General features: G+C 32.2%; 1 protein-coding gene across 1 annotated transcript; it reads left to right on the plus strand.

Moving 5' to 3' along the window:
• The first annotated feature begins 4,743 nt into the window (after positions 1–4,743).
• LOC114191112 lies at positions 4,744–12,853 on the plus strand. Its single transcript, XM_028080289.1, has 15 exons — positions 4,744–5,065; positions 5,173–5,250; positions 5,377–5,460; positions 5,554–5,724; positions 6,167–6,235; positions 6,352–6,478; positions 6,800–6,872; positions 7,141–7,257; positions 8,737–8,856; positions 8,991–9,009; positions 9,912–9,984; positions 10,109–10,434; positions 10,841–10,956; positions 11,036–11,129; positions 12,390–12,853. The coding sequence occupies exons 1-15, from the start codon at positions 4,970–4,972 to the stop codon at positions 12,438–12,440; spliced, it is 1,614 nt and encodes a 537-aa protein (XP_027936090.1). The 5' UTR covers positions 4,744–4,969; the 3' UTR covers positions 12,441–12,853.
• Positions 12,854–15,276: the final 2,423 nt, after the last annotated feature.

Below are 15,276 nucleotides of genomic sequence, written 5' to 3' on the forward strand. Positions count from 1 at the left end.
TTATTTTTCTCAGCTCACCCTTTCTGTTTGTGTTTGGCGATGATCGTGTAATTCGTTACACGGGAGCAGATGTTGATACAGGTGGTGCTGAGGATGTTCAGATGGCGGAGTGAGGGCTAGCATGGGATTAGAGCTAGGGTTTTGCTCATATGTATTTTACGTTTTAAATGCAAATTTTGGGAACTTGTAACATTTTTTGAATTCAATTATGAGTTTTGGCGCGCTATTTTAATAAATTGAAATTTTCCTACGTTAGGGTTTTTATAAAGATGACTATTAATATAATTGTTTCTTTTATTATTTATTTTTAAGTAATATTCCCTGGGGATGTTACAAAATCCATGTTAGTACTAATCTTGAAGTTGGACGTCATCTTTATTTTTTTGTGAATTGTTTCACTAAACAAAACTCTATGTTTTCTTTAAAAATTTTCATTCAATAAATAATAAAATTAAAAAATTATTATCTTAATATTTATTTTGTTTTAATCATTTGTGTATTTATTTATTTATATTTAATTATTTAATTATATTTATATATCTATATATATGTATAAGGTCAAAAATCCTAACTCATTTATGCACTTTTGAATTTTGCATACCACTGTTTGGAGTTCAGTAAGTCCCTATGTGAAATTGAAAAGCAAAGTCATAACATAAGTGAAGTTACTCCAGAGAAGGAAAACTGGAATATCATTGTTAGGGTTATATGTTTATGGTTTGTTCCAGATTTCAGTAAACAAAGATGTGCTTTCTCCATAGAGTTAGTTCTTCAAGACAAAGAGGTAATATTGTGCTTAATTTTTTCTAACATTTTTATTGAAGACTCTTTATATTTTAAAGGCTTAAATAATAATTTGGTCCTAGTTTTCGTTTGGTTTTTGCAATTTGGTCCTACTTTTTTTTTTCAATTTGGTCATAATATTCGTTAATTTTATTCAATTTTGTCATTTTCGCTAACATCGTTAAAATAGTTAATGTATTGTGTACGTTACGAGTGATGAACTACCTTTTGTCCACCAATCAAAATGATATTCAATGTTTATCATATTTTTCTAAACAATAATTATTAATTACATAACCTGGATGACATAATATCTTTATACATCACGCACTTCATAAATTAAAAAGATGTCATTTTTCCATTATAGATATAATTTGTATATCACTCATTGTTCATTATAATAACAAAAAAAATTATATCTAAAAAAGTCTCGTGCATTGCACAAATAAAAATACTAGCATTATGCATTTTGGATCTATATGAATAAAATCATAAGATTAGCTTAACAACTCAAATTTTGAAATTTGATAAAAAAGAAAATGGATTTCGCAGTACGATACCTCTTACAATAAAAAATTTTCACATGTCAAGTCAATATCATGTCACATGTTAGGGCCAGCTTATTATATTGAATTTTGTCATAATCTTTTTTTTTTAATTTAACATTTTTTGTTCTTCTCCAAATTGAGATAAAATTTAATTTGTATATAAATGTTATATGGATATTCTTATTAAAATGCATATTTTTATTAAATATTTTTAATTTAGAGTTAGAGTTGGTTTAAAATTAAAACGAAAAATTTCAAAGTAGGCAATAACACTATTAATTTAAAATTTTAAGAGGTTAAAAATACTTAAACTAATGGTGTTATTTTCCATTTTTAAATTTTTAAGAGGCTTGAAATTTTAAATTAATGGTTTTAAATAGGCCTCTGAACTAAAATCACAATGATATTTTATTTCTATGTTATTCTAATTTATTTATAAATATTTCTTAATTTAATTATAAATTTAAAATCTTTGATTATATATATTGTCTTTATTTTTTTATTACATGACAAAATGTGTGAGAACACTGAATCTTCATCACAAGGATTATCTCAATTGTCACAAAGCTCCAAACATAGTGTTGAAGATGACTTTTTAAGGCTTACACCTAGAACTAACATACATGGTCTCAAAGATTGTAAATATGTAAGAATATATCAGCAGTTCTACAATTTTTATTCACATAATGATTGTTCTGACAAATTTTATTTATTGTGGAAAGTAACTACTTACGTTTTGTTTGGAATCATTAAACATATTTTGGTTGAGGGGATTGGTGGTATACTGTTTGTCGGAAGTTCTTGCTTCCAGATAATTGTTTTTCCTAGTAAATGCAAACCTTTGTCTTTTGGTATGTTTTTTAAAAGATTTGTGACAAATGAACCCCTTTTCAGAGGACCCAAGATGCATTTTTGCATATTTCTCAACCCATACTAATGTCAAGCTAGCTATCTAGTTAGATTCATATAAATTATTCGATGCATGTTTATTGTATATTGTATATTGATATTTATATTTAGATTTAATTTTATTATTTGATTATATTTATATTAATTTTTTATATATATTTGTAGTTTTGATTTAATCAACTCACTTATTCTTTCTTTAGGATTTGCCAACTGATTTTGACAATTATCTTTGACAAGGAAGATTTAAAAAGATTGTTCTTTACAGATCACGAAAGATAGTGAAGTGCAAACTATTGTTAATGAATACTCCAAAGAAGTCTAGTAAAATTGGAAGTGGCTGGAAGAAATTTTGTACTTCTCATGGATTTGATGAAACTATGGACTTGGTTTTTGAAGTTAACTAGATGAAAAACAATCAGAACGTCAAAGTGCTGACATATTGTAATTTTTAATTTATATTTTGTTTTATGTTTTTTTTTTTTTGAAAATGCCAATGTAGCAATAGTACTCTTTTGACTATGTGTTGCTTATATACTTTGTCAAACTACTAATTTTTATATTTTCATCAATGAGTATTTATACTTTTACTTGGTATTAATTCTTTGTGTACATTTTGGTATGCTATTTTAACATACTTTTAGTGCAATTACTTTGAACGGAAATGAATAAATTTCGATTAAATTTTTAGTAAATTGTTATGCATATTTCTAACATAAATGTTAAACATTGGTTTGAATTGATAAATATTTTAGAAAAAGATTATTAATTTCACAAAGACCTTATTTTAGTTATCTAGAGAAAGAATGTGTTATTATATTAATCAAATTAAATTTGCCGCATGTTTGACCATAGAACTTGGAATCAAGTTTCTATTAAATTGTGTTGTGGTTTGTACTATCTTTAGTGCTTACATAAAAAAAACACGTGTTGTTATCTGCAAAAAGAAAACAACTATGAAACAATTCCTATTTATATGATGTTTCTGTCTTATTAACAGTGTACACTGCATGTGCTTTCTATTTGTAGGATTTATTTACTGATGAAAACTTTTTGTACTATTATAACTAGTTTATATTACAAATACAAATATATTTGTTTCTACAATAGTGATTACATGTACAATGTCAAATAAAAAGTTGAAGAAATACATTGATGAATATAGCACCAAATCAGTAAACATTTTTCCAACCCTTTATTGAACTTATTTGTGTTTTTGCTTCTTCTTCAAATTGTAATGTTTCAAAGTATTCCAAGTATAGTTCTGGAATGGAGAAAAAACATTGCCAAAGTGTAAGGATTAGAAGGAAGATGCTACTAGATGAAAGATTGCATACAAGAAGTAAGAATTATTCAGGTTAGTTTGTAACATTTGATTGTACTCAGGTTGCATGATTGTACTCATGTAGTTTGAAAACAACTTCAATAAAGAGGTATAAGTTTGTAACAATAGGATATGAAGTGCTCATTTGTATTACTAAAATTTTTGTTTTCTGACAGATAATAAAGAAGACAATCGAAGAAGAAAAAAGAAATATACAAAAAATGGTTATGAAAGTAGCAACACATCAGTCGCTTTCTAGAGTTGAACTTTATCTTCCACGTCCAATATTCACACATGGATAACTAAATGTTGCTATTTCTTTGGTAAAAACAAAGAAAGGACTGAAAATACATATTCTAGATGAAGATGAAAATGTGACCAACACAACTAAAAACGTTCTCTACAAAGAAATTTTTGAAACTCATTAACAAAAAGAGATTTTAGGTATGTATCTCAGTATTTGTGATTATTATTTAAACTTATTCAATTGTTCAAACATAGATAAACTTATTGAAATTAACTACAATGATGAAAATTGCATATCGTCCTAATTATGGTGGTTGTCTTATTTAAATTGTACATTACAAGCGATGAACCACCTTTTGTCCACCAATTAAAATGATATTCAATGTTTATCATATTTTTGGAGATGACATATTATCTTTATGCATCATCCACTTTACAAATTAAAAAGATGTCATTTTTCATCATAGATATAATCTGTATATCACTCGTTGTTCATTATAATAACAAAAAAAATTACATTTGAAAAAGTCCTGCGCATTGCACAAATAAAAAGACTAGCATCATACATTTTGAATCTATATGAATAAAATCATAAGATTAGCTTCATAACTCGAATTTTGAAATTTGATAAAAAAGAAAATGAATTTCTTAGTACGATGCATCTTACACTTAATCTCAATCACCCTTGACACCGAGACCACCACGCTGGAAAAGCACACCATGAATTCAACTACTAACTACTTCAAATCAACAAAAATACCAGGATAAATCCTTCACTTGAAAGATCTTGTACTAACCATGGCAAACAACCTTCACACAACTTTAACGGTGAGAAAAAAAAAAACAGAAATAAGGTTTCAAAGTGTCTGAAGAAGTAAAGATATAATAATAATTTATTTATTTTAATATATATTTTTTAGGGGTAAAATGAATGCAACAAAACAAAAGTTGGGGGTGCAGGAAGAACACAACGGGCTGAAGGAAGAAACCCCAGAAAAAACCATTATCATTGGTCACAGGTCACACAAATGCTACCAGCAAATTCATTTCTCAGCTTCTGAAACCAGGAAATTGGAACATTCAATTCAATTCTTGCTAGCTGCTTCAGAGAGTAAACAAATAATAAACCTTAGAAGAAGAAGAAGAAGAGGTTTCGAATTGAATGGAGTCGTCGTCGTCCATTCGAATCCGAAGATTCGATGAGCTTCCAACGGCCAAAGACTTCGACTCTCTGATAGAGCTTTCAAACGTTCCCGCTGTATGTAAACAACACACAACACTCTTTATTCTCTCTCTTCTCTCTTTCATGCGCAATTTATTATTTACAGTTAATTAATTGGTGGTTTTTTCAATCCGGAAAAAAAGGTTTTTCGCGGGTGCACCAAAAGTTGGAAGGCATTCTCGCACTGGAATCCATCCAACGGTGGCCTCGACTACTTGCAGGTTCCTCTTCACTTTACTCACATTCTCTTCTCTGCATCGTTCATCTCCTTGTGTCTTGTATCATTGATTGAAGTAAGTTAACAGTCTGTTGAACATTTTCATTTGCTGCTATGTGTTGAAACCCAGGCACGCGTGGGCTCTTGCACGGTGGAGGCCATGATATCTCAATCTGCACCTGTTTTTTATGGTGATCTTGGAAGCCATCAGAGGGTATTCTTTTTCGTTTCTCAAAAACTATCTATATATGGTTTTCGGTCTACTGATGAAATGATGCGTGATTAATCTGTTTTTCTTTCCTTGCAGGTTCCTCTTCCATTTTCTAACTTCCTTGATTTTTGCAAGAAGCGGATGCAGATGCAAAGTAAGCGCCACCATCAGGGTCTTGATCATTGTCCTGCCTCACAAACTGACGATGATACAAAACATGCTTGTTTATCCTTGGAAGATGCTCCCGAACAAATTTATTTAGCACAGGTTCAAAATCCAACATCTATTAGATAGTCGGTAATTTTGCCAACTGATTTATAAAAAGATTTTCTTAATTGTTTTTTATGAAGGTTATGTGCTTTGTTATATTTCATTGAATTTGATTGTCATCTCTGCGTTGGCGCTGTCCCTAAGTTGATGAAATGACAATGAAGAATATTCATAGGCATAAAGTATAGCATGTGAAATCAATGCTATTATATAATAGTTAGTGATAAAAGCTACCTGAATTGGCATTCATCTCCATGAGTACCATCTAACCTAAGTGCTATCTGCTTACCTTGGGTGATTATATATTCGTCTTCATTGTAAGAAAATTTACCCTCACAATTTCTAAAATAATTCCCTAGAAGGTGAGTTTTTTTGTTTTCTTTTTAGATAGTGTGATGGTGGCATATTTTCAAATGAATGTTGGTGATGTATATTTCAGGTACCAATAATGAACAGCGATAGTCAGGAAACCGTTCAGTTAGAAACCCTAAAGGAAGACATTCAGACGGTTGGTGCATTTATCCCTGTTATTTGTTGTAGTCTACAGCTATGTATATCTAGTTGTTCTCTGTAATAGGAGCTTTTATTACTACCCTTTTTATTTGGGCTTTTTGTTTTCTGCAGCCTTCGATTTTGGCATCAAAAGAGTTATCTTCTATAAATTTGTGGATGAACAATGCTGAAGCCAGATCAAGTACTCACTATGATCCACACCACAATCTTCTTTGTATAGTTTCTGGCTGCAAACGAGGTATGTCTTCCTCTTATTGATGTATCCTATGACCTTGCCAGTGTGTGGTTTTTCTTCTGAGTGATGGATGTGGTATTTCTCAGTTTTCTTTTACACATTCTTAGGGTATCAGTTATTAGTAAATTTCAGTACATTGGTATGGTTTACTGATGTTTTAGTCTATTTAATGTCTAAAGTAATGTGACGATAAACAATGTATCACCCCCAATAGGGTTTTGGAACTTTATTTACTTCTCCCTCAAGCTTTGTTTTCAAGAGTCTTCTCATTTCCCTCTATTCAATTTATTTTACAACCTTCTCTAACAATCAAATTCTTTGTAGTTGTTTTGTGGCCTCCTTCTGCCAGTCCCTCACTCTACCCAATGCCCATATACGGGGAGGCTTCTAATCACAGGTATTATTTAAAAACAAATATTAAGAGGAGAGAGAGAGAGAATAAATAGAGAATTACTGTATGACCAAATGCACTCAGTGATTGTTAGGTCTCCTATCTCTATCAATGTGTTGAATAGGTTGTTGTACCCTGCGCTATTACTAGCATGAGACGAATTCAACTCTTAGAAGTGAAGTCCACAAAACACAACTCACTAGTTAGTAGTCACCAAGGCATCATTATATTCTGACATCTCTGTTGTTTTTTCCTAATAAAATCCATGTGGCAGTTCTGTATCTCTAGAAAATCCTGACTACTCAATTTATCCAAGGGCAGAATGCTCAATGGAGTTTGCTCAAAAGGTTGTTCTTCAGGCAGGTGATGGACTTTTCATTCCCGAAGGCTGGTAAGCCCTAAAATTTGACAATGTCTTTAGGATATGACTTTCTCAGTGTCTGTCATCTGAACTAGGGGAACTTGGCTTAGGCTGGATGGTTTGGACAGAGAAACTTGTTGCATGATAATAGTATAAGTTGTCATTTATTTTTTGTCAATCTTTCTAGCAGCCATTGCTGATCAGAAAGAAAAAAGATCATGTAAAATATACCCAAGAAAGAATCTATACATATTTGTTTGAGATTTTTGAGGTTTTCAATGATGGTTGTTAATCTTTGAATTGTTTCATGCTTGTCAAATTGTAAATATAGGCGTGCTTTGTTTTCAATTTATATTTGTGTCTGTGTCTTAACTGCTTGTATCCATTCATACAGCCTTACAGGCCCAACGAATCTTCACACTAACATTTCTAAAGGCCACTCTCTCATTTCTTTTGTATATTTGTGTTGCATTATATTTTCCTCATTTCCAGGACCATCTTATTATTTAAGGTTGGAATGGTTACATTTGAAAGTGTACTGTTTTATATGATGTGGCCTTGTTAGATTGATTTCCATATTTTATTCATTGGCATAAAACACTTTGTTAAAGGTTGTTGTGCCAAGAGAGTATAATATTTCCTGTAGGATGGAAAGCATTAAGATATACTGAATGTAATTTAAAATTCTGTTTGTTATTTATACATCTGGAGACAAAGCATCATGCTTCGTTTTTCACTTTAAGCTTCGTGTTCATATTTTGTCATAATTTCTGTGTATTTGGTGCTTAAAATGCTATTAGTGTATTTCCCTTAGATTTGTTGGTTATGCGCATCTGACAATATAAATTTATTTTACACAACTCAGTTGGATTAGACAATATAACAGGTAACATGGTTAAAGTATTTAGAGTGCTTCGTACATAATGACCAAAAAACGGGAGATGTAAAACATAGGATTTAAGCAGGATAGGTGAAATTGTGGTGTCCTCTATGATAGAAAGGCACCAGCAGTCAAGCTTAAAGGAAAATTGAATGGAATTGAATGTTGGGTGTAAAATAGCTAGTTGGAGAATAAATTTAACGTAGTAGATGTGAGGGGACATACTAGACAAGATAGAATTAGGAATGAATGCATTGGAATGCATTGTAGAAAATGTGGTTGAAACATGCATCGGATCAGATGGTTTGGGTGTGTGGAGAAGACTTGTATTATAATTATAGAAGCCTCATTGTGGAGAGTTGATCAAATGTAGGGTAAAACAATCGCTAGAGGTTGGTGGAGACAGAAAAATTGTAGAAAAAATAATTAAGAAGGATTTAGAGGTCAATTAGTTTTCTATTGATATGATTCATGACATCTTTTTGGTTTTGTTTGATGTATGCAGTTGACCCCACCTAGTGTGCAAAGCCTTGGTTATTGTTTTTGTATCTAAATATCTACAAACTTCTTAAAATGTCTCGCATTTGTTATTTATATTTCATTGGTCTCATTAATACTTTTTGCTATAGGTTCCATCAGGTAGATAGTGATGATTTGACCATTGCAATTAACTTTTGGTGGAGATCTAACATGATGTCTTGCATGTTGGAACACATGGATGCTTATTATTTACGCAGAATATTGAGAAGGTAAGATATTGGTGATGATGTAGTTTTTATGCATAATTTATCCCCAAATAATGCTTATGAGATATACTGACTTTTGAATGTTATTCTTTTTCTTGTCAATTATAATTCACCTATTGGATGGGACACATACGAAGATTGATTGACAAAGAAATGGTACGTGCCTGGTTAAAATTGTGTCATTTACTGATGAAAGTTCTAATAAAGTGTACATTCTACTTCATTCTTTATTCCTTTTCACGTACTGGGTGGTTGGTATTGGAGGATGGATACAGCTATAAAGCTAAAAATTGATACTTTAGTATACTATTTTGTAACTTTTGAACACACCTAGAGAGGTATACATGTAAATTATTTCCTTTTTTTAGAAATCTTCTGATGTGTATGTTGCTTCTTTTAGTGTTATTCTTTGTGCCTTTTTTCTATTTAGAGTATCACTCACTGGTTTAAAAAGTTTCAGATTGGTCATTGAGACCAATGGTGAAGTGGATCAATTTTGGGTATGAGCCCAAATAAGTCATTTACTTGGAAAGTATATTCCAGAAGAAAGAAAAAGACTGAGTGAGTTGAGAGTTATTGATGTAGCAAGTGTGAGGAGAGAGGGATTGGTTGGTGAGACATGGTTTATTGGAGAGGAGATATCATTGGTTAGTATTTTTCTGTTGCAGGGGGGTTATCTTCATGTAGGAGCTTTGGCAGAATATTTCTTAGGCTTCTTGATTGTAAGAGACCTAGTAGTTCATTTCCTTATTAATCAATAATTTTCTGTCCTTGTCATTCTATCAAGTCTATGATTAGATAGTTATTTGTTGTCAAATTACAATTATGAAAGGTTTTAATTGCTATTTGAGGAGTAACAGCTGTTGAAGTAGTAAGCACAAACTTATGAACTCCTGTCATTTTCTCTATAATTTTATCTCAAGTCTGGAGAAGGGAATGGTTTGCTAAGTTCATTATAAAGTTAAACCATCTGGTTATTAGTGCTTCTCTCCCTAGTCTTCATAAATTCGAAGTAATTGTATTGAACTTGTGACATGTTTATTTTTTTCAATAGACAGGACCAACTACTGCGTAAATTGGGGTTGGAAACTAGGATGCGGGTATGCGAGTTGCCTAATAATGAACAAGCAGGTAGGTAAATTACAAGAAGGTGCTGATGAAGTTTGTTTTTATGAGTGTCTCCTTGTGAGAAGAATATCCCTTCTATCTTTTTGCCAGTGGCTGTCTAACCCAGTATTGATAATCTGATTGTCAGATCATGCCGATCATGCCGATGTAAATGATGGTAAGTTGTTGAAAGGGATGGATTTAAAAGAGAAAAGACTTAAAGAGAGGAAGACTTTGCAAGAATTGGAACCGGCTGCAGTTCAGGTGCTTCATGAACTTGTGTCTTTAGTTCACAACAGTGTCAACGCCAACCAGGATCGGCAATCACTGTCAACTTCTACAAATGGTTATGAGCTTGTACTGAATGATAAATTTGAGAAAATAGTGAATGCTGACTATAAAGATGATCCAGTTGCTAAATTTCTCTGGGACATCAATCCACAAACTCTCCAAGAAGTCTTTCTTGCTATGGCGGTTGGTTTACATTAACCTACTAAACTTGCAAATGTCAAAGAAGTTTGATATTCTTTATGCAATTCTTGGTACTTTGAACTTGTGGGGTGGGTGTTTTCATTATGGTTAGATATATTACTTGGTCATAACAATGAAAATTTTCATTCCTTATGAGTTGACAAACATGTTTGGATGAGATTGAGATTTTTGTTTGTTGTATTAGGATAAGGGCATTGTGACCGCTTCTTTAGTTTTATATGTTGTGCTTTCCATCGTTTTTTCAATTATCAATGATATTGGAGCTATTACTACTTCTGCAACTTGAATTATATACTAATCTTTTTAGGTTTTAGTTGTTTGTTTGATCATTTAAGTTGTATGCATTTATATATTATTTGAAGCATGTTGGATTATTTACTATTTTCAGCACAATTTCCCAAGAACTTTAGAGGCTCTTGTTCTGCATGTACTTTCGCCAGTTGGGGCTGAAGTCCTTACTCGGAAATTTGATGAGATGGATCAACATACTCTTGAGGAAGATCGGTACTTACTCGTATAGATAACATCTATTTTTTTGTAGTTGTCAAAATGATAATATCCAATTTTGTCCCTGTAATTTTAGGAATGGATTCTATGAAGCTTTCTACAGTGTATTTGAAGACCAATCTGCAGCAATGAATTCAATTCTAAAAGGGAAGGAGTTGTTCACTCAACAGGTAATTGTTGAGCTGTGCTCTAGCTTTATCTTTTGGAATTTAATATTCTGAATTTAGCTTATAATTTATATTTGCAAAATTTAGTTCTATATTTAGCCATTTAGCTTGTGTTGTGAGCTTCAGCAAGATGGTATTTCGCTCATTAGAACTTTCTGCCAATAAGCAAGTCAAACATTTGTTTCCATGCTCTATAGAAACCATGAACATATAGCCGACTTTAAAAGCTTATTGAGGAATTACATCTGTTTCTTTTGCCCACATGGTTGATGTAATATTACTATATCAGTTTTACTTGGGTGAAAGAAAGTGAACACTTGTTGATTGCCAATCTCTTTTTTAGTTGTTTTCACTAAGTTCAAAGTTACACCATTTTGTTTCCACTCTGGCCGCATTCAATGCCTAGCAAACAGCAATGCTGGTATATGATCCAGGATCAAAATGCCTTGATATTTGAACGGTAGTTTATTATATGACAAAGCTATTTTGTTGTTGCAATCTAGGGCCAGACTTGTGACTTATCTTGGATGGATTAATGTTAGGATCACGTAGAGGTTATTCTCATTCCAATAACTATTGCTGCCTATCTATCTAAAATTAATTGGGCATGACAGAGGTTACTATCTGCCTGTCATTACTCGACTGTGCTTAAATAATTGCACTATATCAAGCTCGATATGCATTTGATGTCATATTTCCGCTATTCTATCTTTGTTTTTGCATTTGGCGCTTTTATCATATCCTCTGATATTTTCATTCGCTTTGCCTCAACATTTATAACATTCTATATACTCTCTGTCATTTTCGTTTTGAATAATCGATGATTTTCTGACCAAAGAAACTATTTTTTATTTCTCAGAATCAATTGATTTTGACAATTTTGACTGTCATGTTCTGTATTTTTTTTTTGCCTGAGAGTGACAGATTTCCTAAATATACTTTGATGGTGGCATCTTTCTCTTTTCAATAGTCTCTATCCTCATCATTATTGCTATGCATGAGTCTTGCATTTGTTGCACTGCATGTGCATTGAGACTTTAGTTTCACTTTCATGTATATGAGAGAGAATATGCAAATGGGTTAAGAGTTTTCTCTGTTCAGAAAATTACTTAGTCATATAAACGTGGAATGTTTTAATAAAAACTGATCGAAGCTAATTTTATTAAACTTTGAACAACTCATGAAAGTACATGCATAATTTAAAATAGGCTTAGGCGTTTCAAATGCATTGATTCTTTTACTTTCTTTACTTGTATGGCTCAGGCGTTTAAAAACGTATTGGATAAATTTGTGGGAGTGAATCTGGAAAGCTGAAAGCTGGGTGTTAGAAGAGATTCAAAAAGGAGTAAACTTGATGGACGAATTGGCCCACCAGTACCTCCAAAAAGTAAATTGATGCTTGAAGCATTTCTTCGTCTGGGTCCCTAGATGCCAAGTGAAGTGAAACATATGAATGAATTGGCCCACAAACTGATGCATATAGGAGACTGAAGCTGTTCGTCTGGGCCTGTACTTTTGTTTGTCGTTTATAGTTCAGTAGACCATCATCACTATTTTGAACTGTATTCATATTTGTACAAGTTACAACAGATGTGTATATACGTTCAATTAACATGCCAAAGTTCTTTGTCCCCGTCATATGCTTCTTTTCCTTAAACGAAAAAAAAAATTCAGTTTGGACGCTGGATTAGGAAAATACTAAAACAATGTTACCTTATTTGTGTTGATGTTTCTACCCATAATTCAGAATGTTTTAACTGGCGTGAGAAACATATATGGATGAAAAAAAAAAATGCGTGGTCTTGATTTGAAACAGGTACCAGATCAGTGAGCAGCTTTAGAAGCCTAATTTAGACAAATTATTATTGACAATATTCTACAGCATTGTTCTTTTAGTAAAGTGCTTTATTCTAGTATACTTTTGTTATTGGGTTATTATCTTAAAAAATGATGAGTACCCAATCATTTTCACAAAATCTGTATCCTGTAAAACAGTTATTTTATTTGTTAAAAATCTGTCAATTAATATTTAGAAATACCACATTGTTATCTTAATTACTATTTTAAATATAACTTCTTTATTAGGAAACTTAGTTGTTTTCTTAAATAATAGATGTTTAACATTCTTCACTTGAAAAAAGTTGGACAGCTACTATTAACGCATGAACTCTAGAAATAAAATTAAGAAAGTGTAGAGAAATCAATATTGGAAGTGGGTATAGAAAGAATGTATGTCACTCAGTGTCCAAGAATAGCTCTGTTACAGTATCTAAGAATGGCAGGGAAAAGAAAGCTGAGGTAATAATTAACAGTGTGGGGAAGAAAAAGATGAAAAAAAGAAAGGTGAATGAGATGAGAATCTGTGGTGGAAGATGACATATGCAAGAATGTAGAATGTAAAATGTAAAATGTTGAGAGATAAAGAAGGGGATGATGGAGGGAATAGAAGAGGCTTTTGGTTTTTCTTCTTTTACAGCAGAGGGACATGAAAAGAGGTTGTCTCTTTAAGTAGGCAAATGGAATGGATTGTACCTTAACCCTGCAACTTGTGAATATACTTTCTAAAAGCTTGGATATACCATAACACCCCCACACACACACACCTAAATATAAACCATAAAATCCGACACCACCTTCTTTCGTTAATCCCTATGCTCTTTCTCTTCCGTGCTCTTGCAGTGAATTTTACTCAGTTTTAGTGGCAAAGAACTTTCTTCATTCCTTTTCTTTAGCTTATATGAACGTGCATGTCAAATAATAGATTACTTAAGGTATAAATAACAACTAAAAACTTATTGATGCGTATCAAAATTGATTTTCTGTCTCTTTATCATGTTTAAGATGATAGTTATGAATTAAAGTTGACAAAACGGTGGTTCATGCAAAAGCATGATATGATATATAAATAGTGTAGACAGCATATATGACATTGAATTACATCTATGGACGTAGCCAGCCAAAGCCTACGCGGCACAAAAGTTGATAAAGAATATACTGAAAAGAAGGCCAATTTAAACTTTCAAACGTGCATCAACCATTTTTTTCATAACCGTTGACATTTTTTTTCTCTCCTTTTCCTTTATTTTCTGTACTCTTCTTTTTCCCTTTTCCTTTTAATTGATTACCACCGGACCACCATAACACTCCGCACAAATATACAAACACACATCGTAAAATTTATCTTGCCTTTTCACTCACGCTCATAACCTCATTCACTTCCATGTTTTGGAGCGTCCCTTTACAAAAAAAGCCTCCATTTCTCAAAACTATACCATATCCATTTTCTCCCTCAAAAGAAAAAAGAATTTCTTGGAATTTGGTTAATGCTCTACGCAATAAATATGTGGGCAGCACCATCTCCCTCAAAGTAGCTAAATCCAAGTTGGTTTTGGAATTTGCAATTTGCAATTTTCGTCCCAAGTGGATCGATCAATGAAGAAAAATAAAATTTTCTATATATGAAATGAACAACGAATGTACACCGTAGAAATTAATGCTTTCTTTCTTGACTTGAAAGCCTGCAATGTCTTTGCACCTTTTTCACCGTACGTGAATTAATCAGTAGATGGGACCCACATGGATCTTGTACATGGTAGTAATTACAATTACTCACTGATCTCATTGACTCACGGGCTTGGATTTCAGTTTCACAAAAAAGCAGATACATGAGCTGTTTCTGTTTGAATATGATTCACGAAAATTCTTTGGTTAAATTTAATCGGAACAATAATGGGTTATTTGACCCTTTTGGAGTGTTGTGTTGCATGGCACAAACGGAGACAAAAGCTTGCGACACGGAGAACTTTGGCATTTAGCTGCTAAATCCAAAAATGGTGTCACTTCTAATCCACGACCTTCACAATCTGCATCATTCGCTATCGGACACAGACTTAAACTAAATTATTATGCAAATAATGTTCAACACGCATGACAAGTTCCACTGTCACAAAGATTTTTATGCACAAATTTAGATTGTGGTTATTTATTCGACCAATTACAGAAGGGAATTCATATCTATCTTTCACCAACATGATTTTTTTTTTTTTTACATATGAAAATTCATGTCATAGGGTATAATAATTTATTGTTTATTAGATGTGTTGTGGTCTCTAGCTCTCATCCATGGGGTTCACAGCAAGGGTGTTTCAGT

The sequence above is a fragment of the Vigna unguiculata genome, chromosome 7 (assembly GCF_004118075.2).
Source record: "Vigna unguiculata cultivar IT97K-499-35 chromosome 7, ASM411807v1, whole genome shotgun sequence".
NCBI lineage: Eukaryota > Viridiplantae > Streptophyta > Magnoliopsida > Fabales > Fabaceae > Vigna > Vigna unguiculata.

Bases quoted from the DNA above. Each gene is read 5' to 3' on its own strand.
- LOC114191112 (XM_028080289.1), top strand. From the start codon at position 4,970: ATGGAGTCGTCGTCGTCCATTCGAATCCGAAGATTCGATGAGCTTCCA. The intron at 5,066-5,172 runs GTATGTAAACAA...CCGGAAAAAAAG, and splicing joins AGCTTTCAAACGTTCCCGCT to GTTTTTCGCGGGTGCACCAA. The intron at 5,725-6,166 runs GTTCAAAATCCA...TGTATATTTCAG, and splicing joins AACAAATTTATTTAGCACAG to GTACCAATAATGAACAGCGA.